The sequence below is a fragment of the Dasypus novemcinctus genome, chromosome 7 (assembly GCF_030445035.2).
Source record: "Dasypus novemcinctus isolate mDasNov1 chromosome 7, mDasNov1.1.hap2, whole genome shotgun sequence".
NCBI lineage: Eukaryota > Metazoa > Chordata > Mammalia > Cingulata > Dasypodidae > Dasypus > Dasypus novemcinctus.
In genome coordinates this window covers 74,125,563-74,150,833 of record NC_080679.1, presented here as the reverse complement: position 1 = coordinate 74,150,833, position 25,271 = coordinate 74,125,563, and the positions used below count along the sequence as shown (strand labels likewise).

The window sequence follows — 25,271 nt, the reverse complement described above, 5'->3', positions numbered from 1 at the left end:
TAGAAGACACTGACCAGTTCCGAACTGAATTTTTTTGTTATGTTTATTCTTTATAATATTAGCAATAAAAGAAGCTAAATTCGGTTTTCCATAGGAACACAAAATGTCTTACAGTAATATCAACAGGGCAGTTTTAGTTGCTGTAATTTCACAGAATTTATTCTAATGATTTATTGGAGCTAACCATCTGACATTAATTATTGTTTTGGCTTCCAGTCTACAACTGTTTATTTTTCAGTTTAAAGCCTTCTCACTCTTTGATATCATATGGAAATGAGAATTTTTAATGGAAAATTGAAACCATGTGCATCTAAGTACTTAATGAAGTACAGGGAGAAACTGACAATATATTTTAGGAGAACTCAGATATTTTGCTTTGGGTAGTTTTGATTTGTTGGATGACTTAATAGTATAAAATACTTAGGGTCCAGTGATGCAAGTCAAAGTGAGTACTATGCCAAGAAGTGCATATGTGCATACGCCCAAATGTAAAGGAATATATGATCTTTTGAAGTTGTTAATGAAAGAAAGCAAATTGTATACATTTTAAAAGTACATGAATTAGACACCTGGATTTTCTTTCTACTGCCTTTTTATTTTTCCCCCTTAAAGCACTGAATCTGGATTTAAAAATTTATGCCTAGGTAAAACTCCCAAGCAGATATTTTATTTTTTTAATTTTTATTATTTTTAAGATTTTTTATTTATTCCCCCCCGCCAAGTTGTCTGCTGTGTCCATTCACGAAGCAGATAATTTAAAGTCACATGTGTAATAACAACGCAGCTAGCAATTCCTAGCTTTAAATGTTTTATTGTTCCAATTAGATTCTCATTTTGCAAAGGAAATAATCAATAATGTCTAATAAACTTAAATGTGAGAAATATCTGATTCAAGAAGCCAAATTTAATTAAATTTATTAAGTTCTCTCAATATAAATCAATGAGGAGACATCTCTGAATGTAAATATTAGGTAAAGACTTCTGATCCATTTTAAACTTGGACGTAACAGTAAGTACATGTGTGTACATGTATAGATAGGATGTGCCTGGATATATTTGAGGAGGAAAAACTTACCATTTGTTTTTCTTTCTAATGTAGTCTTTCTCAGAAAGATTAACCAAGTAGACCATTGGTTTTGAAGTCAGGAATAAGTGTTTATTCAACACTTCGATCTAAAGTAGAAGATAGAAAGAATCCTTTTTAATAACTGAGGAAATACTGAGTATATTATTGAATAATTTTTAAATATTTAGTATATCATTGAATAATTTGAAAGTAAACTTTTTTTTAAAGTAGGCATTTTCATTTTCAAAATTCTTGACTTTAAAAGATTAGTTATTATTAATTATCAGGACTGGGGGAAAAGAAAAACAATCAAATCTGGAAATAAGCAATCACTTACAGAAATAATGTTTAAGTAGACATAACAATAAGTAAGACAAGGACAACTCTAATTTGTTCTCTAAGAAATCAAAGCAAAGGCAATAATAGATGCCACAATATTTATAACTTACCTCTTTGTCATTCCAGTCATGAAAGAAGCGAACAGGTTTCTTTTGATCTATAACCCAGGATTTGACTTTGCACATTATGTCCTACACATGATTGAGAAAAAAAAAAATACAAGATGACTACTAGGCATTTAGATACTAAGTATTATAGTTTTCAAATCTGTAATAAAAGAGGAACTAAGATACAGATAATTATTTTCAGTATCTCATAAAAGGCATTAAAATTTTAATACATAAAATGGGAATACTAGCAAAATTAGTTAACAATCTTAAAATTTCTAAGGCCACTGACTTACACCAAAGACTAAGTACAGGAGCCTTAACAATATTTCAACATTACCTAGTGACGCCACATGCAAGATATACATGCTATTAGGAAATGGGTAAGGGGTTGGGTGGGGGAATATTGGGGAGAGGTTGAATAACCATTTTTTTCTTAAAAGAAAAAATAAAACAGATGAAATTGGACCTATTATTGATGATCTAGCCTTCAAAATATTAAATCAAGTGGCCAGAATCCTTTTTATTCTGAATTTTTTTGCCAACACCTTCTCCTTGCCCACTTCCCCCTCAACTATCCAACCCCCCTCCCCAACCTGCCAAAGCCTCCATTACACAATGGCAAGAGCCCTGCACTGGTGACCTCCAACCAGCTGCATTCACTTTCAGAACATCTCTCTCTGCTGGAAATCTAAAGGCCTTTTAGTTAGCAAGCTAGTGTGCATTCAGAAGGAGTAACTGCAGGAAGAGCCCAATGTGCTTTGTTTCTCTGGCCTTTCTTCACAGAAAGATTAATCATCTGTGAAATGGAAACGGCAAACAGCAAGTGACACAAACTGAACCTTTCAAGCCTTTCCTCATCAGTTTTGTGGTTCTGAATCTAAAAGCTGCGTGTGGCAAGGTTCTCCTTACAGGCAGGTGTTAATAAAAGGCTCTCAAGGTCTGAAAGGTCAAACTTAGCTCTTCCAGAAGGAGTGCATTTGAGAGTCATCTGCTTTTTTGGTAAAGATAATTTATGGACATGTTTTAAATATGCATTTCTCAAATGTATTGTACTGCATAATTGGTAGTAACACATTTCTCAAAATTCACTTTACTTTACCATAAATGTTATTCTTCTATGAACATCCACTTGTATAAATTACTCAATATTTAGCACACCTTCCTTCCAAATCTTGTATTACCAAAAGGAAAAAAACAAGGAAAAAGCCCTGAATTCTTAGATCCCGATTTGAAACCCTCCAGAGAAAGGACTTCCCACAGATTTAACAAGGAAGGGGCAAGCCGAAAACTTTTAATGAAATCTAACATGTTCTGCTTAAGAATAATGACTTTTACTCTTCAAAACTGAATTTCACTCATAAATGTTTAAAAGTGGCTAATGTAACACCATTTCTACAAGAAGAAGATCAAAGTGCTATATTACAAATGCATTATGATTAAAAAAGCCCTGTGCAGCCTTGCTATTAACTGTTCTTTAAACCCTAAAAGGCTTCCCATAGATCTCACTTGGCACTGCATATACAACCTTTGACAAGTAATGTAGACCATTTTTATTCATTGCCTAAAATTGTAGGCAATTATGTGCGTCACACTGGCCACCTGCAAATTCTGAATGCCTGCTCCAGTTGTCAGTGCAAAAAACTAATGTCGGAGGGGATTAATCTAGGGGGAGAGAGTCCTCTTTAATGGCTCCAGCAGGTGAAATGGCCCAGCTGGTTACTATGATGAGTGGCCAGAACAGCTTATGTAGAGACATGCAACAAGACTACACAAAGGAAGGAGAAAACAGTGGTACCATCTTATATTTGGTCCCATTAGTTTTTTCATTAGAGAAAGAAAAGAAAAAAATACAAAAGAAAGCCAAACCAAAAATAAGGGAATTAAAGTTCAATCGTATAAAAAGTGTAAAATACTTTTATAACTATTGACATTTTTACAAAACCAAAGGGCCTCAATAAATGCTGATCATTAGTGAAGGAATTTTAGTATTTCTCTTTCATTTTAAATTAACTAGACCATTACTTCAGACATGGTAATCCTATCACAGAAGCTTTTCTGCATTACAGTTTTTTCTCACATCAACATATTATATTACAAATTCGGAGCAGTCAAAATTTTAGTTAGAGTATTAACACATAATTATAATTCTCAAAGAGTATATTCTTAAAGCCACATCCACATAATTTACAAATTATAATCAAGTTTTTGAATAGCTGAAAGTATTTAAAATATTTTTTATCCAATGCTCCCATAATTAATCCCAGAAAAGATTTAAGGGCCAAGAAAGGATACCTTAAATTTAGTAAAAGATCTCAGTTTTACTTGAGACAAACCAAAAATAAATTGCTCCCAGATAAGATTATCTTAAGTAAATGATCACTATATAGTGCAGTTTCAAGTAAAGGCAATAAAAATTAATTTTAATTTTAGCAAAAATTTAAGACCATGTTATATTCCTTACTATGAAAAACTTCTAAGCAAATGAAGAAAACATACGGATTTATCTGTACGTATAGCACTTAACAGGTTGACCACTTTTTTCTTATGCTCCTATGTATAAACACATCTCGATAATGGTTAGAATAAAAGATTCCAGTTAATTGATTCTTGTTAATTGAATAACCTAATACATATATCATACACCTTTAACAAATTAGAATATAACAAAAGCATAAATAACACGTTAATCCTTAATTCATGAGGAGTTACTTTAGGATTTCCTATTTCTTTAGTAACATCATTATAAAGAAAAACAGACATAGAAGAGTACTAAATTAGATTGTTTTGCTAACTGTAACAAATCTCTAAACATGATGGAGATTTCTGGTCATCTGAACTTTTTGGTTAGATTGCAATGATATGAGTATACTAATTCGAAGGAGAAAATTTTAGATCTACCAGTTACTAGGTCTGTGACTTATTACTTTCATTGATAAAATGCAGCTGATGATAATATCTACCTTCTAGGGATTATTGTGAAGATCAGAGGAGATAATGCATGTAGGATGGCTAGCACGGTTCTTAAATTCTGAATAAATGTGAGTAGTTATTGTTATTACTGTTCAAGGATTAAACATCAGCAATTTAACAAAATATCAGTATATTATCTTGGGTTCCCCTTTACCTCTTTAGAGTATGTATCATCTTCTCCAGTCTGATTAGCCCTTTTCTTCAAGACTGAAGGTTACAATCAACAGTGATTTTCTTAAGTCAAGCTCCTGGTCTTAACATTCTACAAGAAGTAGCTACTCTTTTAACTGCAAAGAATACTTCACCCAAAATCTCCTTCCAGCTCTCTCTCTCCTGCTTTGACTTTTCCTTCTAATGGTCTCACACTTAACTTTAGAAATGCTCTCTCTTCTAGATCTCTTTTATTATTGTGTTACTAGAGGCTGTCAAGTATTTAGACTCAGACTGTGTTACTTGCCTAAATTTCCTATAGCTAGTATGCAGCAGAGCTGAGAGAATCAGTCCCAGATCTATTAGAGATTCAAAAGTTCATGTTCTGGCTAATCACCCTGGCCGGCTCGTCTACTTTACTGCCTTTCTAACTGTTCCTTGTTTAGTCGACACATTCCCAAAGTTGTCAATCAAAGTCCTCATTAGGGAAATTTAATATTCTTACCTTTATTAATTGGGTAGAATACCTGATTATAAATCCATACATCACAAAAATAATATTTTTCTTTGCATACAATAACATGATAGCCCACGTACTACCAATTTCCTTTCCTAGATTACTTATTAAACTTCTCTATTTTGGTATTCTTCAGTTATCAGAGTAGAGGCTATTAACCTGTGATCCACAGACAGACTTCAGGGGTTCCCTACCATCCTGAAAGGTTTATGTGTATTTAGGGGAAAGTGGCACATAGCTTCAAAATGCTTTTCAAAAGGATTTATTATCCCAAAAGCCAAGAACCGTGAGCTTCCAGAACAGAGGTCCAGAAACATAGACCCAAAACATGCTTCAGTCAGACCCGCACTCAAAATTCATTTAACTTGATCACTACTGTACTAATAAAACTCCTACCCATTATAATGTATATCTAACACAATTCCAGTTAACAGGGATGCTGGAGAACATAAATTGAATATATCTTTCTAAAAGAATGGAATGCTTGAGTAAAACAAATTTTTGACAGAATAATGTGACTTATCTTACTATATATTAAAACAAACCACAAAACTATAGTAATTAGAACAGTATGATAATAGCATAAGAGAAGGACAAATTAGAAAACTACCAAGCCATTAATTGGGGATTTACTGATATATTCTGAGTCTTTCACACAGCAGAACATTTTGTGTCTATTAAGACAAGCTATACCTGCATATACGTTTAAATGGAAAAATGTCCAAAATATATTGCTAAGGAAAAAAAAAAAAAAAAAAAAGAAGTAGGTTCAGGACAATGGATTTTTTTTTTTAAAAGATTTATTTATTTATTTAATCTCCCCCTCCCCTCCCCTGGTTGTCTGTTCTTGGTGTCTATTTGCTGTGTCTTGTTTCTTTGTCTGCTTCTGTTGTCGTCAGCGGCACGGGAAGTGTGGGCAGCGCCATTCCTGGGCAGGCTGCTCTTTCTTTTCACGCTGGGCGGCTTTCCTCACGGGTGCACTCCTTGCGCGTGGGGCTCCCCCACGCGGGGGACACCCTTGCGTGGCCCAGCACTCCTTGCATGCATCAGCACTGCGCAGTGGTTAGGGCGTCCGTCTACCATATGGGAGGTCTGCGGTTCAAACCCCGGGCCTCCTTGACCCGTGTGGAGGACAATGGATTTTGATGTCAATCAGATTTGGGTTTTAAGTACTGGCACTGCCACTTTCTAGCTGTGCAATTTTAAGGAAGTCAACTTAACCTCTGTTTTGATTATTCATCTGTAAGATGGAGATGATAGCTCCTATTCAACATCTGGCAATTATGAGAAAATACAGGTAAAGTATTTCCTGTCACACTAGTGAAGTGACAGGTACATAGTAAATACTCAATAGATATTAACTATTATTATTTATGTAGAATGTGATTCTATTTGAGGTTTTGAAATTATATAGAATACATATAAATAGTTAAATAATGAAATTGGGTAGATACCACAAAATGTTATAGAAATCACAAGGTCAGATTCCATAGAAGCTTTCCCTTTCTATCGTTTTTAAAGAAATAGGCAATGCTGCTTTATTTTAAATGAAAAAATATCATTTTATAAGAGGAAAAATATAAAGGTATATTCACAAGTAGGGAGGGGATTTCATCTATTCTCTGCCCACCATTTATAATCCTAAAATATGAGGCTAAATGGATACTTGTCTATCAACATAATATACTTTTTCTTCAATAATTATAGCTTAAAATAGTCTGCTAGTAAAAGTTCACTAATACAACTTCCTCCCAACTCCCCAAGCCCAGAATACTCCCTTTAAAGACCCAAATCCTAGAAAAAACAATCATGAACAGATCTCCACTGTATATTCTAGACTGATATTTAGGATCTGTCTGCACTAGAATATTGTTTGTCACTCTACTAGATGAATGCTGCTTTTGGAGGGAATCCAGGGTACTGATTCCCGACTACAATCTTTCTATGTACTTCAGTAACTAGAACTTTCAGAGAATAAATAGTTCATAGAGGAGAGAACTAAGATAACTGGCAGCAATGTTCTGCATGGCTATGTGTGTATATGGGATCGTCTCCATGAATTAAGACAACAGATTAACTCCAGCAATAACTAGGGTAGAATGCAGGCTGGCATCTGTGGGTTTTCAGTTATGTGATTCACTGAAATGGTGTAAGGACACCTTAATAACATATCAATGATCCTGGCTTCTGTCTTAAACTGGCTACCAGAATGGACATCAATGTATTCTTGAGATACATAGATCTAAGCAGAGGATTTGAACAATATTAAAAAGAAGACAGTTATCCCTACAATTCCTGAAAATAAGTTAGAATGGATTTTGCTGTGTTCAAGGAAGGACAAAAAGGGAGGGAAAAAAGCCAATAAATCTGATTTTAATCAAAGGGCTACTGAAAAAAGCAGAGTTATAATAGAAGAACACATCTCTGAAAATCATGTAGGGCAAAAAACCTTAACGAATTATTTGGCATCCCTGGTAGAATGCAAAAAGATAGAGCACCTATGAAATAGGAAAATAAGGCCATAAGGAGAGAACAGAGTGAGGTTAAAAAAAAAAAAAAATGGATGAGATGTCAAGAGTTGATGAACTAAGAAAGTTCTTTAAGGAAACCAAAACCAAAATAGGAAAATCAAAATTCAAACTGGAGGCACAACTAACATGGCAGAAGATAAGCAGTGGTCTGGAGGTCAAATATGAGAAAGGGTATACTGAAGTATAACATACACACACAATATAACATATATAAGTGTACAGCTTGATGGATTATCAAAGAAAGAACACATACCTTCATTCTTTGTGTGAAGAAATGCCCCCATCCTCCCAGAAATAATCACTACCCTGACTTCATTGCATCACAAACTAGCCTGTTGTTGAAATTTATAGAAATAGAATCATACAATATGCATTATTTTGCATCTGGCTTCTTTTGCTCAACATTAGTTGTGAAATTCATCTAAGTTATTATGATGAACTTTTAGGCTCTTTATACTTAAAAGCTATTATGAATAAAATGCTATAAACATCCTTGTACATATCTTTTAGTAAATCTGTGCATGTATTTCTCTTGAGTATATACCTAAGAATGGTAGTTTGGTCATAGGTAATGCATATACCCAAACTTAGTATATACTACCAATCAGTTTTCAAAAACAGATATACTAATTTATCCTCTCAATAGCACAGTATGAGAATTCCATCATGATTACTGCTTTTTGTGTTCTGTTTAAAAATATATCTGTCTACTCCAAGGTTATGAAGATATTCTATGTTATAGAAGTTTTATTCTTTAAGAGTTGCATTTTTTAATCTACATATTTACTATTTGTTGTATTAGTGTGAGGTGAGAAGGTATTCATTTTCTGCCCCATCTGACTGACAACACCATTTCTTGAAAAGAGCATTTCTTTCTCCACTGTTTTATAGTGCCACCTTAATATCAAATCAATTATGTATATGTCTGTATATCCTATTCCTCTGCTCAACTGGTTACACATGGTATCCTGACTGTTTCAAACTCGGAAGCATTATAGAAAGTTTTGACACATTGCTCATGTGTATCAAACCCTCCAGCTTTGTTCTTTGGGATTTTGATAGGGAATACATTCAATCTATACAACATCAACTTTGGAAAGACTTGACATCTTTACAATATCAAGTCTCCCAATACATGGTATAATTCTCCATTTATTTAAGTATTTTTAAATTTCCTTTAGTAATGTTTATAATGTCTAGAAATTCTAGTAGAACATTTACCAGGTTTATTCCTAGGAATTTGTTTTAATGCTATTGCAAATGGCATCTATATAAAAATTCCTTTTAAGTTATAGAAAACAAAATATAGTTTTAAAGAATTCTTCTTAATTGAAGTTTATCATTCATACATGAGCATCCATAAACCTTAAGTGTACAGTATAAATTGTAAACTTACAAAACAAACATGCAAATCATTATACAGGGTTCCCATACCTTACTCAAGCTCCCCCCCTCCGCCCCCCCGCCTTGCATTGTTATGAAACAATTGTTACAAACTATGGAAGAGTATGGTCAAAATATTACTACTAACGATAGCAAAGATCTTACCCTTGGTATATTTTCCCCCCAATCCACCTGGTTAATGACACCCTGTATTAGTATTATATCTAGTTATAGTTCATGAGAGAATGTTCTCATATTTGTTCTGTTAACCATAGTCCATTTTCCACCACAGGATTCACTGTGTTATATAGTCCCATGCTTTGTACAATCCCTTCAAAGTGTACACTCAGTGGCTCTCATATTCATCACGGAGATGTGCTGTCATCACCTCATGCAATTTTAGGAGGTTTTCAATACTCTAAAAGGAAAAAAATCCCATAACCCTTTATAGCCCCCCCATTGCTGTCCCTTAGAACTGATATAATATCTTGTCATTGCTACAAAAATATTAAAATATTACTGTTAACTATAATCCATAAACTAGATTAGTTGTAATTTCCCCATATATCACCATATACTTAACTCTATGGTAAAGGAAGAACATTCTTAAGACTATTAACCGCAATCTTCATGTACCACCAAAATCACTACGTTATAGTCCCTACATTATTCTCTAACTTCAATTGAAATATTATATCCACAGACTACCCCCTTCAGCCACAATCACATTTATATAAAATAGCACTAAAATTACTTATACTCACTATAATGTATTACTATCAACTCTATTCATTTCCACACATTTACAATCAAAGCTTATTAAAAATTCTACATATATTAAACATTAGCTTCCATTTTCAATCCACATTTAACTTCCTAGTAACCTATACTTCAGAGTTTACCTCTATGAGTTTACTCATCGTTTTAGTTCATATTAGTAAGACCATACAATATTTGTTTTTTGTGTGTCTGGCTTATTTACTCAACATAATAACCTTAAGATTCATTGATGTTGTCATATGCATCCTGAATTCATTTAATCTTACAGCTAAAAGCATTCCATTAGATGCATATAACCACATTTTATTTATCCACTTGTCAGTTGATTGACACTTGGGTTGGTTAGTGCTGCTATGAACATCGGTGTGTATATCGTATTTTTGTATTGACCTTGTATTCAATAAACCCTGACTTCACTTACTATTTCTAATACTTTTTGTGCCTTATTGCACTGGCTAAGAATTCTAGTATAAAATGAATAGAAGCAGTGATAGTGAGCAACCTTGCTTTGTTTGTGATATGAGGTCAAAAGCCTGAGTATTTACCATAAACTATGATTATGTATGTTTTCTGTAATGTCTTTTCTCAGATTAAGGAGATTTCCCCTTCCTACTTTACTAAGAGGTCTTTTCTCTTCCTTAGTCATGATTGTTTGAATATTATCAAATCCTTTTTCAAATATATAGAAATAATCATGATTTCTCTTTTTTATTCTATTAATATGGTGGGGTTTACCACTTAATTTCTGAATGTCAAACCTACCTTGCAATACAATGTTTTAGTAATTATATATAATTATTTCTTACTATATTTAGCTTGTTAACATTTTGTTTAGGATTATGAATTTGTATTTATGAAAGAGATTTGACTACAAATTTTCTTTCTTATTTTATAAGGTTTTGGTATTATGACTATGATGACCTCACAAAACCAGCTGGGTAGTTAGTTGTCCTTTTTCTATTCTCTGGAAGAACATTGTAAGATTGGTTTTATTTCTTCTTAAAATGCACAGTGAAGTCATGTGGGCCAGGACTTTTCTCTATGGTTAAGGTTTAAAGTTATGAGTTCAATTTCTTCAATAGATACAGAACTGTTTAGACATTTTTTTCTTTTTGTTAGTTTTGTTAAGTGGTCCTTTTGAAATTAGTTAATTTCACATATTTTTAAAAAATCACTGGTGTATAATAATCCTCTTACTAAAGTCTGTAGGATATTTATCATTCCTGATGCTGATTTTGTGCTTCTCTTTTTCTCTTCACCAGTCTAAGAATTTATCAGTTTTCAAAGAGCCAACTTTTGGCCTCATTGATCCTCTTTATTACATGTTTCTTTTCTTTTCTTTTCTTTTTTTCATATCAGGCGGGTAATGTGCTGTTGTAACAAGGTTTGAGGGAGGCACATCTCACACAAATGCGTGAATACCCATTCATCATGCTTCCGAACCACAAAAGGATCCACGTTTCTTTTCTATTCGGCTCTCATCTTTATTGTTTCCTTCCATCTACTTTCTCTGGGTTTTAACTTTTTAAAAAAATTTTTTACTAGGTTTACAGAAAAATAATGCAGAAGATATAGAAATGCCGTATACCCCCACCCCCCCACCCTTAACACACAGTTTTCCCTGTTTTTAATACTTTGCACTGGTGTGGTAGCTTTGTTGCAATTGGTGAAACAATTATAATTATACGATTCATTATATATAGTCCATAGTTTACTTTAGAGTTCACTGTTTATGTTGTACAGTCAATTCCAGAACCATATCCTGGATGGAACTGGTAGGCAGGTGAAAGAGTCTCATATAAAAACTCTACCCAAATGGAAACAAATGAAGCAATCAGATACTTGCTCTCAGGAATTGGAATTAAGAAATACAAAGAGGCTGAGGTCTATCCCGATGGGGTCTCCGTAGACCCACATCATTGAAAACGCCTCACAGAGGAATGTTGTGGTTCTGCTTTACTCACAGAACTATTTGTTAGATCTGTGAGAAGGAACTACAAGACAGATCATTGCTAAAAGTATGAAAGATCTAACAGTTCATTTTTTAAAAATCCTATAGGTATTGGCATATCCCACAGGTCTCTACTCATCTTGGGTGTGGTAACGGGAGTGAGTAAAATGAAGTCATGATGAGTTTTTCTAGGTTGTCTGAAGTTATGAACCATGCAGATCTGCCAATTCATTATTCTAAGTAAATAGGTGGGCTGTTTCTGAATGAAGCATACATCAGTTTGTCCACACACAAGTGGAGATGAAAAGAAGCCCATCTAAAAGAATTATGACAAGGCTGATTGGAAACAGTTGTGGATTCTTTCAAGAGGCTATCTTGAAGATAAATCTTGTTTCAAGCTTCAGAGGAATTAAGTTGGTTTTGATAATTAAGCAGTGGAATGATCACATGTTGAATTCTGTAAATAAAAGATTTTTAAACTTAATTTGCTACACATAATAAAAGTACTTTTTACACTGTAAAAAAAAAAAAAAAAGAAATACCAAGAGAATAGAACTGAAAACTTAAACTAAAATGATGTGCTGGGAGAAAACAAAACAGAATGAAGCCTATATAATTGTACATAAGTTAATTTATAAATAAGCAGAAATTATGATGAAGAAATAAGGAATAAAAGCAATATAAAAACAGAAGATAAACTCTGGTGGCAACAGAAAGAAAAGTAAATAGAATACGGAGAATATCTGAGTTATACAAACAGCAAAGCATTAGAGAGAAGATGCAGACTTCTGTTGAATTCCTCTATGCTGTCCTAGATTGATTTATAATTCAATTCAAAAAGGTCTGGTCATACCACAGGTTCCTGCTCTTGGATGTCTCTGGATTTTCATTTCTCTATTGCTTTGTATTTTAAAAATAACATTCAGCTTCTTTTAATAGCCTAAATTGAATTTGTTCCTTATACCTAAAAACAAACAAACAAACAAACAAAGGGAAGCAGACTTGGCCCAATGGACAGGGCGTCCGCCTACCACACGGGAAGTCCGCAGTTCAAACCCCGGGCCTCCTTGACCTGTGTGGAGCTGGCCCATGTGCAGTGCTGAGGAGTGCAAGGAGTGCCATGCCACGCAGGGGTGACCCCCGTGTAGGGGAGCCCCACGCACGAGTGCACCCCATAAGGAAAGCTGCCCAGCGCGAAAGGAAGTGCAGCCTGCCCAGGAATGGCGCTGCACACACAGAGAACTGACACAGCAAGATGAAACAGAAATTCCCAGTGCCGCTGATAAGGATAGAAGCAGTCACAGAAGAACATACAGCTAATGGACACAGAGAGCAGACAACGAGAGGGTTGGGGGAGAAAGGGGGGAAGGGGGAGAAATAAACAAAAAAATAAAAAATAAATAAATCTTAAAAAAAAAAAATACAGTAAGACTTCTGAGATTAATGGCTAAGAAGATTTCCAGGTCTAGCAATTCTTACCCATATATTCACATAATGTGTTATCAAATAAGAAGTCAAAATCTTTTTCTAAAGCCTTGAAAGTAAAACAATTATTTGTTTAAATAATGATTATAAACTGAGAAAAGAAAATATCTTATATACTATTAAGATGACCATTAGCTTAACCCTGGTCAATAAACCTCACATTCTCATTCTTCACCTCTGAATTAAAGGGGATATTCACCTCTATCCTTCTTTTTGCTACTTATGAGCATCTTTGTCAAAAATCCCACATTAATGCTTATAATAACCAATGTGAAAATAATTTCTCCTGGACCCATGAAGTAGTCCTACCTACCAAATTCTGACTCCTACTATGGCTATTGCCACATAAAATTAAATAATTTGTTGCTCTCACTTTGAAAAACTCATAACCTTTCCAGTTTTGGGGGGTATGTATTATGTGGACTTAAGTCATTAATTATAATGATTTCTAATTATATTCCTGCTTCATGCATATTCAAATAGGCCGCTGTATTTACCAATTATTTTTAACTTTGTCAGTAAACTTTCTGTAACTTTATTTTATAAAAGCAAAAAAAAAAAAAATAGTAGAAAAATATTTAAGGGGGAGGGACATTCTAACCCACTTTCCTAAATCATTAAAATTAACATTTCCTTCAACACGTTTTCAAGTACATATTTTTTTTTTAAAGTTATAATCACAACATACACTCAATTTTCTGTTTTTTTTTAAAATCACTTCTTATATTAAATATATTGTCCATCTTAGATTTTGGGCAAATTAATTAATCTTTTTGAGCCTCAGTTTACTCATCTATAAAATAACTCCTTTTTAAAGCTGTTGTAAGGATTAAGAGAAGCAATGTACTTGAACATTTAGAGTGAAATACCTCTAAAGGGTTGACTGGGGGTTGTTTTTTACACAGTGTTACATTGTAGTAGTGACCTCAATGTCCTGATTTGTTTGGTTTTAGTTTTTACTCCCTTCACGTTTGTCTGGAAAAATTATAGTACTATAACAACATTTAGAACATTCAAAAGTGGGAAACCTGTGCTTTAGGCTATGTCTTGAAGGGTGACTAAGAAATGCGGGTGGGAGAGCTCCCGTGAAACTAATATGGTTAGTCTTTTTTTTTTTTTTTTTAATTTATTTCTCTCCCCTTTTCCCCCCAGTTGTCTGCTCTCTGTGTCCATTTGCTGTGTGTTCCTCTGTGACCGCTTCTATCCTTATCAGCGGCACTGGGAATCTGTTTCTTTTTGTTGCGACATCCTGCTGTGTCAGCTCTCCGTGTGTGCGGCGCCATTCTTGGGCAGGCTGCACTTTCTTTTGCATTGCACAGCTCTACTTACGGGGCACGCTCCTTGCACATGGGGCTCCCCTATGCAGGGGACACCCCTGCGTGGCACAGCACTCCTTGCACGCATCAGCAGTGCACATGGGCTGGCTCCACACAGGTCTAGGAGGCCCAGGGTTTGAACCACGGACCTTCCATGTGGTAGGCAAATGTCCTATCCATTGGGCCAAGTCCGCTTCCCATGGTTAAAGTCTTAAGTCCACTGTCGAGAGAATAAAGAAAGACAATGCTAAGTCAGGCAAGGCCAAATCAAAAATTACTTTGTAAGCATGGACTTTATGTTGGCAGCATCTTGTCTACAGGAAGACAGTGAGGTATTTTAATCAAGGAAATAATATGGTCAGATCTGCATTTTATATTTTTGGAAAACAGAGGAAGTCTGGAGGTAAAGAGTTAAGTTAAATTGCAAATACAAATTAAGCATAAATGAGGTCCAAACTAAAGAAGCAATCACAATAATGAGGAGGAAGAGAAATGGAGAATATAAGTAGTATCTTTTAAGTATGATACTTTCAAAATAATATCACAACAAAACAACTTGTTCTTCAAAGCCTTCTAGTTTCATTTTCTCAACTTTTAGCTTTCCAAACGGAATGTACAAACACAGAAATAGAAATACTTAAATCTTTTTTTTTTTTAGCTTTGTTTCCTCTTCTTAAATATAATGGAAGTGGAAATTAGCATTGGCTAATACTAACAGGAAATGCTTCACCAGCTCTTGCCTTCCTTAGTGCCTCAGTTTTGTTTGAGGCAGCAAGCTCCACTGTAAAAAGTATCTCATGCCAGAGTATCAATTTTATTGTTAGGGAAGATTCTGTTTTAATATTAAAAAGTTGGCTCAAATTTTATGCAAGAGTATATCTAAGTTTTCCATGCTTATTTATATGAAAATACAAGTGATGTTCAAATCTAGAAACTGGAAACTTTACAGATGGAGAGGATTGGAAGTTGAAAGACTGTCCAGGAAACAGAGAAGACATGTATGAAGAAACACAGACAGGGTCAGCAATATTAAAGAATAATCAACTAAATAAATAATGAACAAAATGACCTAGCTATCTTTCTCCTAGCTTTCAAATAGGTACTATTTTATAGACTAGGATCAATGTCCAATGAGGGTCCCTGATTCTGTCAGCCAGGACTATAAGCATAGATTGAGGAAAAGGAGTAAATAGACATTCACCTCATTTTTACATCTTTAGACCATTTGTCGGAGAAAATACGGAAATTTTTTTTTTTACAAACCCCCTATAAGAACTAGTTGATAACCCCATAGTAAAAACATAGAATACCACCAAAGCAAAGGAAAAGTGATCCTAAAGAATAATAAAAAAATCTTATATATTTTAATGTAACATTTTTTGTGATCTATGTATCTTCAAAAAACCCAATTAAATAATGGGGGTGGGGGGTGGGGAGTTGGGTATATAGGAACCTTTTTTTTTTTTTTAAAGATTTATTTTATTTCTCTCCCCTTCTCCCCCCACCCCCAGCTGTCTGTTCTCTGTGTCCATTTGCTGCGTGTTCTTGTTTTTGTCCGCTTCTGTTGTTGTCAGCGGCATGGGAATCTGTGTTTCTTTTTGTTGTGTCATCTTGCTGCGTCAGCTCCCTGTGTGCAGCGCCATTCCTGGGCAGGCTGCAATTTCTTTCGCGCTGGGCGGCTCTCCTTACAAGGCGCACTCCTTGTGCGTGGGGCTCCTTGGCACAGCACTCCTTGCGCGCATCAGCACTGCGCATGGGCCAGCTCCACACGGGTCAAGGAGGCCCGGGGTTTGAACCGTGGACCTCCCATGTGGTAGATGGATGCCCTATCCACTGGGCCAAGTCTGCTTCCCCTCTCCTATCTTTTTTAATGTAACATTTTGTGTGATCTACTAACTTTAAAAAAAGATAATTAAAAATAAAATTTTAAAAAGAATATAAAAAAATAAAAGGAAGGGGCTGGACTGGGGTAGGAAATGGGTAGTTAATACTTAAATTGTACAGGGTTTCTATTCGGGTTGATTGAAAGTTTTGGGAATGGACAGTAGTGATGGTAGCACAACAGCAAAAATAATTAACAGCTCTAAATTATATACGTGAATGTGGTTAAAGGGATATTTTAGGTTGTATAACTATTACTAGAATAAAAATTTTTTAAAAAATAGAATGACTAGGATAAAAGTTTCAAGTGTTTATTAGATGAACAGATGGATATACAGTATAGAGTGAGTGCAAAGAGATATGGGGTTTGTGCTCACTAATCCAGCACGAGCTGATGGCTTCTTACTGTAAGCATCTACAACTGCCTGAGAGTAGTGCTCAGACCACAGAGACATCGGATGCTAGGGACTTAACACCTGTAGGAATAGCCCTCAACCAATGATTGATGGAAATTGGGTAACAGTTATTTTGTAAGCTTCTTCACTGTTACAGCAGAAAAGCCTGTAGGCATGTTCTATGGTGTTTTCCACAGGTCCCCAGCTGGACTGAACCCCAGCTATCCAAAGTGACAACCTGTTCATTTACATACTTTATACTGGTTTCTTTCCCTTCCTGTCTCAATTACCTACTCCTGAGTAATTGACTCCTGAGATGACCTCCAGAGAAAGTACTTGCACTTTAATCCTGGCCTCATGGTGTACTTCTCAGGAAACCCAACCTAAAACATATACTTCAGATTAAAAGGCAATGAATCTCATTGTCTTTTCAACTCAAAACGGCAGTGCTGGGAAAACTCATAAAGGGTTTCCTTGCTATAATGGGTTAGTTCATGTGTCAATGTGACTAGGTTATGGTGCCCAGATCTTGGTCAAGCAAGCACTAGCCTGATTGTATTGGGAAGGTATTTCATGGATCTAAATTATTAGTCAGTTGATTACACCTATAATCAACAAAGGAGACTGCCTTCAGCAATTAGAGAAGTCTCATCCAATCAACTGAAGGCCTTAAAGGGAGTACTGACAGTTTCAGCAGTTAAAACAATTTTTTATTTTTTCCAGCCAGCCAGTTTCTCCTAGAGAATTCATCGAAACCTTCATTGGAGTTTCCAATTTGCAGCCTGCACTACAAAATTTGTATATGCCAATCCCCACAGTCACGTGAATCAAGTTCTTATTATTGTCCTCATAATATTTACATATATATCCCATCGGTTCTCTCTGGAAAACCCTGACTAAAACAGATTTTGGTACTGAGAGTGGTTAATGAGACACAAAATCTTAAGGACGAGATTTCTGAGTTCGTTTTGGGGGTTTGGGGATGTGGTTCTCTAATATGGTTAGACTAAATGTCACTAATGACTCTATTTCTGATGATCACCATGGCATGGTGAACTAGCAGTAGAGATACACAAAATATTATCATTAAGCACTGCTATTCAAATGCTTTTAAGAAGCAAGACTCTAGGTGACAGTGTTTTGTGGAGTTAAAAAGTACAAATAGGGAAACGGACTTGGCCCAGTGGTTAGGGCATCCGTCTACCACATGGGAGGTCCGCGGTTCAAACCCCGGGCCTCCATGATCCGTTGTGGAGCTGGCCCATGCACAGTGCTGATGTGCGCAAGGAGTGCCATGCCACGCAGGGGTGTCCCCCGCGTAGGGGAGCCCCACGCGCAAGGAGTGCGCACCGTAAAGAGAGCCACCCAGCGTGAAAGAAAGTTTAGCCTGCCCGGGAATGGTGCTGCACACAAGGAGAACTGATGCAAGATGACACAACAAAAAGAGACACAGATTCCCGAGCTGCTGACAACAACAGAAGCGGACAAAGAAGAACACACAGCAAACAGACAACTGGGGCGGGGTGGGGGCAGGGGAGAAAAATAAAAAAATCTTAAAAAAAAAAAAAAAGTACAAATATGTTGACTGGTTGTTTCTAAATACATTGCATGCAATTGCAAAAGAAAGGGATGAGATTGAAGTTTCAAATTCCCAGCTCAAGTGCTGCATGAGGACATGAAAGTTTCTATGTATGACCTGAAAGAAACTCTTATAGCCAGAGACCTAAAGTTTCTGAAAACCAGACTCAGAGTTTTATTGTATGAGCAACTGAATTATAATGTAACTGAATTCCCAACCTCGCAGAGAGTCTGCTGTTAAAGAAAGAGAGGGAAGGAACGGTATCCTGAAAATTGAAATGGGGACATAAGGGCTGATAATGATGATGATGGGGATACCAAAACCTTAGATTCTATCAAGTCTTCTTTGCCAGATAAACTTGTAATGTTTGTCTTGAGGAATCAGCACGTGACCCCCAGTCCGCCCTAAGGAAGCAGCCATCCCACTTCCACCTCAAAGAGATTAAACTTGCTGTGCCTGATAAACCTATAACTGACTCTGTCTGAAGAGATTAATCCTGTTTCACCAGATGAAAGGTAATGGAACATACTGAGCTGGTTGGCTTACAAGACAATTTTCATTCATGTCTCATCCCTACCACCCCTCTTGTCTTCCAAAGCTATAACTAGACTGGAGTTTCAGAAGGTCCTAAAAGGTGAGGTACAAAGTTTGACCCATGGGGAGGTATACTACATCCAAAAAAACCTGCATGATTTTCCAATTTACATAAACAGAAATTAGGGGAATATGTGTGGAAATGGATATTAAGGGTATAGGATAATGGTGGAAGGAATATAAAGTTGTATCAGGCTGAATTTATTGATACGGTCCCACTAAGCAGAGATTCCAGATTCAATTCTGTAGTTGGCAGGGTTAGACAGGACTCTAAATCAAGGTTTGGGTGGGGTGGCTAAAGCATAGATTAAAAGGTGCCATATTTGACCTGAAGTTGAAATGCCAGAATCGCTCTAGTATAATGTAGATGGGCCAATCAAAAGGTCCATGTTAAGAGTGGATTTATCATATAAGACCTGCTTGCCTACCTTACAAATGTCTAGAGGACACAACTTTCACCAAGACTATAAGAAATAAATTTGTGAGAGCAGTTTCATCATCCTTAAAAGAGCTCTGTGGTTGCTACTTGCTGTAGGTCCGATATTACTATGGAAATTGCTGCCACTGAACTTGGATTCTAAACACAATGCAGATGACTGGATCCCAGGTTGGCAGGAGCCAAGTGGCAGCATTTAATCACCAAAGACAAGGTGGGCATAACTACAATTGACAGCAGAGTCGAAGCAGAAATCAGAATAATCACAGAGACCTATGGCAGACAGGCAGTCTACTAAATTCTTGCTTGATCTGTGTGGTGGTTTGGAACTGGTTGTACCCCAGAAAATCATGTACTTAAATTTAATCCATTCCTGTGGGTGTAATACCTTTTAATACAGTTACTTCAGTAAAGGCCTGACCCAGGGTGGGTCTTAACCCTCTTACTGGAGTTCTTTATAAACAGGATGAATACAGAGAAAGAAAGAGAAAGCTACAGAAGCAAGAAGCTGAAATCAAGGAAACCCGAAGGAGACCAGCAGATGTTGTCATTTGCCTTGCCATGCAGCAGAAAATCCAAGGACTGCCAGCAACTGGGCCTCAGGAAGAAAGCATTGCATTGATGATTCCTTGATTTGGACATTCCCATGGCCTCAAAATTGTAAATTTGTAAGCTAATAAATTCCCGTTGTTAAGGCCAACCCATTTTATGGTATCTGGTTTCAGTGGCCTGGCAAGCTAAAACAATCTGTACAGCAAGGAGAGTTCTAGGTCAAGAGAAGAGAACTCTAACTTCAATCACAAAAGTATTTATAGTCATGGTCCCTCAATCAATTTCCAGACTCGAGACAGTGTAGAAACCCAGAACCCCCTGAATGAAGGGAAAGCTGGGATCCCCTTTGGGAAGGACCCTGTTATGCTGCCAAAAATTTATACTGTTAATCTTTCTCCCAGGTTTCCCCAAAGGAAACTATGACCTCTTACCAGGGTAACTATGCACTGGAGAAAAGGAAACGACAAGACATTTTAGGGATTTTTAGACACTGGCTCAGAACTAACATTAAGCCCAGGACACCCAAAACATTACTGTGTCTACTAGTCAGGGTAGTAGCTTATGGAAGTCAGGTGATCAATGCAGTTTTCACTCAGGCCTGTCTCACAGTGGGTTCAGTGAGTCCCCAAACCTAATCTGTGGGTATTTCCTTGGTTCTGGAATACATAATTAGAATAGATTTACTCAGTAACTGGTAGAATCCCCAGTTAAGCTCCCTGACTTAAGAGGTAAGGGTTGGTATGGTAGGAAGTGCAAGCTACCAAAACTGCCTTTACCTAGCAAAATAATAAATCAAAAGGAATACCACAATCCTGGAATGATTGCAGAGATCAGTGCCACCGTCAAGGACTTGAAGGATGCAGGGGTGGTGATTCTCACCACGTCCCCATTCAATTCTATTTGGCTTGTGCAGAAAACATACGGACCTTGGAAGATGGCAGTGGATTATCGTAAACTTAACCAGGTGGTGACTCCAAGTGCAGCTGCTGCTCCAGATGTGGTATCATTGCTTGAGCAAATCAATACATCCCCTGGTACCTGGTATGCAGCTATTGATCTGGCAAATGCTTCTTTCTTAATACCTGTTAGTAAAAGACCACCAGAAAGTTTGCTTTCAGCTGGCAAAACCAGCACTATAACTTCACTATTCTACCTTAGGGGAATGTCAACTCTCCACTCCTATGTCATAATCTAATCCACAGGAACCCTGATCACATTTCCCTACCAAACACATCACACAGGTCCATTACACTGATGACATTATGCTGATTAGACTTAGTGAACAAGAAGTAAAGACAACTCTAGACTTACTGGTAAGACATATGGGTGTCAGAGAGTGGGAAATCCAGCAGATATTTAGGGGCCATCCAAACCTCAGTGAAATTTCTAGGCATCAAGGAGTTGTGGGGCATGTGAAAATAACCCTTCAAAGGTAATGGATAAGAGGTTACATCTGGACTCTTGTACTACCAAAAAGAGGCACAACATCTAGTTGGCCTCTTTGGATTTTGTAGACAACATATTCCTCAACTGGGTGTGCTACTCTGGCCCATTTACCAAGTGACCCGAAAGGCTGCTAAGTCTGAATGGGGACCAGAAAAAAAGGAAGTTTTGCAAGAGGTCCACGCTGCTGTACAAACTGCTTTGCCACTTAGGTCTTATGATCCAGCAGATCCAATGGTGCTGGAGCTTCAAGTGGCAAATAGAGATGCTGTCTGGAGCTTTTAGCAGGCCACTATAGGAGAATCACATAGCAGACCCTTAGGATTTTTGAGTATAGTCCTGACAGCCTCTGCAGATAACTACTTTCCTTTTGAGAAACAGCTTTTGGCCTGCCACTGGGCCTTAAAAGACACCAAATGCTTTACCATGGACCACCAGTTACCTTCAGACCTGAATTGCCCATCATGAAACAGGTGTTGTCTGAGCCACCAAGCAATAAACTTGAGCATGCATTGCAGCAGTTCACCAAATCAAAGTGGTATATATTGAAAATGGTCTTGAGCAGGCCCTGAAGGCACAAGTAAATTACATGAGAAAGTGACAAAAATGCCCATGGCCCTCACTCTTGCCACATTACCTTCTCTCTCCCAGTCCACAGCTATGGCCTCTTGGGAATTTTCCTATGATCAGTGGACCGAGGAAGAGAAAAGTTGGGCATGGTTTATAGATGGTTCTGCATAATATACAGGTACCAACCAAAAGTGACAGCTGGAGCATTATAGGGCCTTTCTGAGGGACAGTGGTAAAGGGAAATCTTCCCAGGGGCCAGAACTTCAAGCAGTGCACTTGTTCATGTCACTTCAAAGGAGGAACAGAAAGAAATCTGTTTGTATATTGATTCATGGACTTGGCCAATGGGTTGGCTGGATGGTCAGAGATTTGGAAGAAATATGATTGGAAAACTGGTGACAAAGAGGTCTGGGGCAAAAGGTATGTGGACAGATCTTTTAGAATGAATGAAAAACTTCAGCAGAGGAGGATTTTAACAAATAAGTGATTGTATGACCTGTTCCATGGATACCAGTTGGCCTCTATCTAGCCATTCCTATCATTGCCCAATAAGCTCATGATCAAAATGGCCATGGTGTAGGGATGGAGATTATGCACGGGCTCAGCAACATGGATTTCCATTCACCAAGGCCAACCTGATTACAGCCACTGCTGAGTGCCCAATTTCCCAGTAGCAGAAACCAACACTGAGGCTCAGAAATGTCACCATTCTCCTATGTGATTAACCTGCTACCTGCTGGCAGGTTGATTACATTGGACTACTTCCATCATGGAAGGGGCAGCATTCTGTTCTTACTGGAATAGAGAAATACTTCAGGTGCAGATTTGCATTCCCTGCCTCTGCCAAAACTAATATCCATGGACTTAGAAAATGCCTTAGTCACCATCATGGTATTCTATACAGTATTGCTTGGTTAAGGAATCCTAAACAATTTCTACCTCTAGAGAAATTGGCTGATCTGGAGAACAGTGACTCTCAAACTTTAGCAGGTGTAAGAATCACTAGGGGAATCTGTTAAAACACAGATCTTGTTTTAGTCTCCGGAGATTCTGATTTAATACATCTGTAGCTTGATTTTTTTAACGAACTCCCAGGTGATGGTGATGCTAATGCTGCTAGTCTGAGAACCACACTTTAAATGTCCATGATCTAGGCTACAGACTGGGGAAAGCAGGGGTTGAGGTGAAGTATAGAAATGAGGTGAGAACAGACCTGAGGTCAAAGACTCCATGCATTATCAATTCCTCATTCCTTCTTTCACCTCCTCACCTTTACCCCTCAACAGTGTTGGGACCCTTCTGTGGCTTTAAAAGGCTGCTTTTATCTGAGGCCAGCAGCCTGATGATTTATCATAGATATGCCAATAATGGCACTTCACTGGAACAGGGAAAGGACAGTTTGTTTTTCAATAAATGCTGCTAGGCTGGCTTTCCACATAGGGGGAAAAAAATGAATGCTTACCTCACACCATTCACAAAAAATCAATTCCAGGTAGGTTAATGAAGTAAATGTGAAATGTAAAATAATAAAGCTTTTAGAAGATAAGAGATCATCTTGATGGCTTTAGGGTAGGAAAGAATTCTTAAACAAGTCACAAAAAGTACCTGTTTGTCAGAAGATACCACAAGGAAGGAAAAGAAAATGTAGAGTAGAAGATATTTGCAATCCCTTTACAACAAAGGAGTATCCAGAATAGATAAGTAACTTAAAAATTAATGGGGAAAAAAAAAAAAAAAGACAGTAATCCAACAGCAGTTGTGTGGTTTAAATAAGATAACTTAAGATAAAAATTATCCAACTGTACCTGGCTCAGCATCTCAAAATATAAGATGTTCATAAGGATTTCAATATTATAAACATATTCTTTCCAAGAGGAGTTAGAGATCAGACCAAAACTCTGTTTTTGATAACTGATAAAAACAATTTCTCCAAAAAAAGCCATCTGTTTTATCATATGTACCAGTAACTTGGGTTTGCTACAAGATAATTTATAGCATGCATTCTCAATGGGGGCAATATTCCCCCCAAAAGGGACAAAAATGGATTATTGGGGGCAAAAAAAAAATCTTTAGAGATTAAAATGGTTTGTGGCTCTCCAAAGCTCAACTCAATTCAAAACAATTTTACTAATATTTCATTTCTCTCAGGGATAAATTAAATTAATTAAAGTAAATTTTAGGGTTTTTTTTTTCCTGGTAGGAGTAGGAAGCGATAATGAAAAAAAAAAAGGTCGAGAAACAGTATAGTTTATTCTGAAGCAACTGAATCTAAGAAGAGGAAAGGAAAGCCTTTATCCTTTTCCCCTTGCTGTATCTTACAAAATTTCCTCAAACCTTTCTCTTCTCCCCATTTATCCAAGAAAGAAATAACCACCATGTTAAGCAAAGTAAAGTGACCTAAGTTTGTTATAAGCTATCAAAGAAATCAGTAGCACAATACAGGTCTTCTGTTTCAAATTCACAGCACTTTTAATCATAACTTATTGATAATGTGGTTAAGTCTAAAGGCTGTTTCTGTAATTATCTCTGCCTTAATCTTGTAGTTCTCCCTAAGCACCTGTGAGTTTTCCTAACTTAATAAGTAGGGGAAAGATGGGATAATTAGTTCTGGAAATGAGAAAATTAAAATGGACATATGCATTAAAAATAAATATATGAAAATTTAAAAGGAAAGAAAATCTTTCCTGTGACAAGAAAGAATAAAAAACAAGAACATTTTATGGAAGCTTTTAATAAATAAGAAAATGTACAGTTAAGCCATTGCTTTTCTAATGTAAAATAAAACACAAGCATATTTACACTAAAAGCTTCAAAACTGATTTTGAAACATTATAATGTTGCTGATATTAATTCACCAATAATGTGATAGAAAACATCTGAATGTTAAAGAAAATGATGTTTCACTCTATAAAAGATAAAAATTATCTGACTACTGTAATAAGAGTACATTTATTCAGTAATTCCCTTCTCCCCTGAAAGACCAATTCCTTGTATTTAATCACTTCTTCAAATCTATGAAACTTATACATTTAGTCATTTCTCTAAATCCAGTAAGTTTTTCATCATAAAATCGTACTCCTCTAACACTAAGGATCTGCAAGGTAACAAAATATAACAATACTATTGCTAAATGGGGCTTGCTAGGAACACTGTAAGTAGCTTGTCACCATGATCCTGAGCTGGCAGAAGAAAATGAAGTTGACAATTTTTTTTAACAAAAATG

The 25,271-nt window shown here is 36.5% G+C and overlaps 1 protein-coding gene and 2 non-coding genes across 3 annotated transcripts in view; 1 reads left to right on the top strand and 2 right to left on the bottom strand.

Moving 5' to 3' along the window:
- The window catches only part of OLA1 (Obg like ATPase 1), a 201,474-nt gene that overhangs the window by 42,595 nt on the left and 133,608 nt on the right, over positions 1-25,271 (bottom strand). The window contains exons 6-7 of the mRNA XM_004476799.4: positions 1,516-1,596; positions 1,076-1,173 (exon numbers count right to left, since the gene is read on the bottom strand). Coding sequence (XP_004476856.1) covers positions 1,076-1,173; positions 1,516-1,596 — 179 coding nt within the window. The remainder of the gene's footprint in view (positions 1-1,075; positions 1,174-1,515; positions 1,597-25,271) is intronic.
- On the bottom strand, positions 11,200-11,300 carry LOC111760095 (small nucleolar RNA U13). Its single transcript, XR_002793892.1, has one exon. It is a non-coding gene; the product is annotated as a small nucleolar RNA U13 (small nucleolar RNA).
- LOC111760092 (small nucleolar RNA SNORA18) lies at positions 11,725-11,853 on the top strand. The gene has a single exon (XR_002793889.1). It is a non-coding gene; the product is annotated as a small nucleolar RNA SNORA18 (small nucleolar RNA).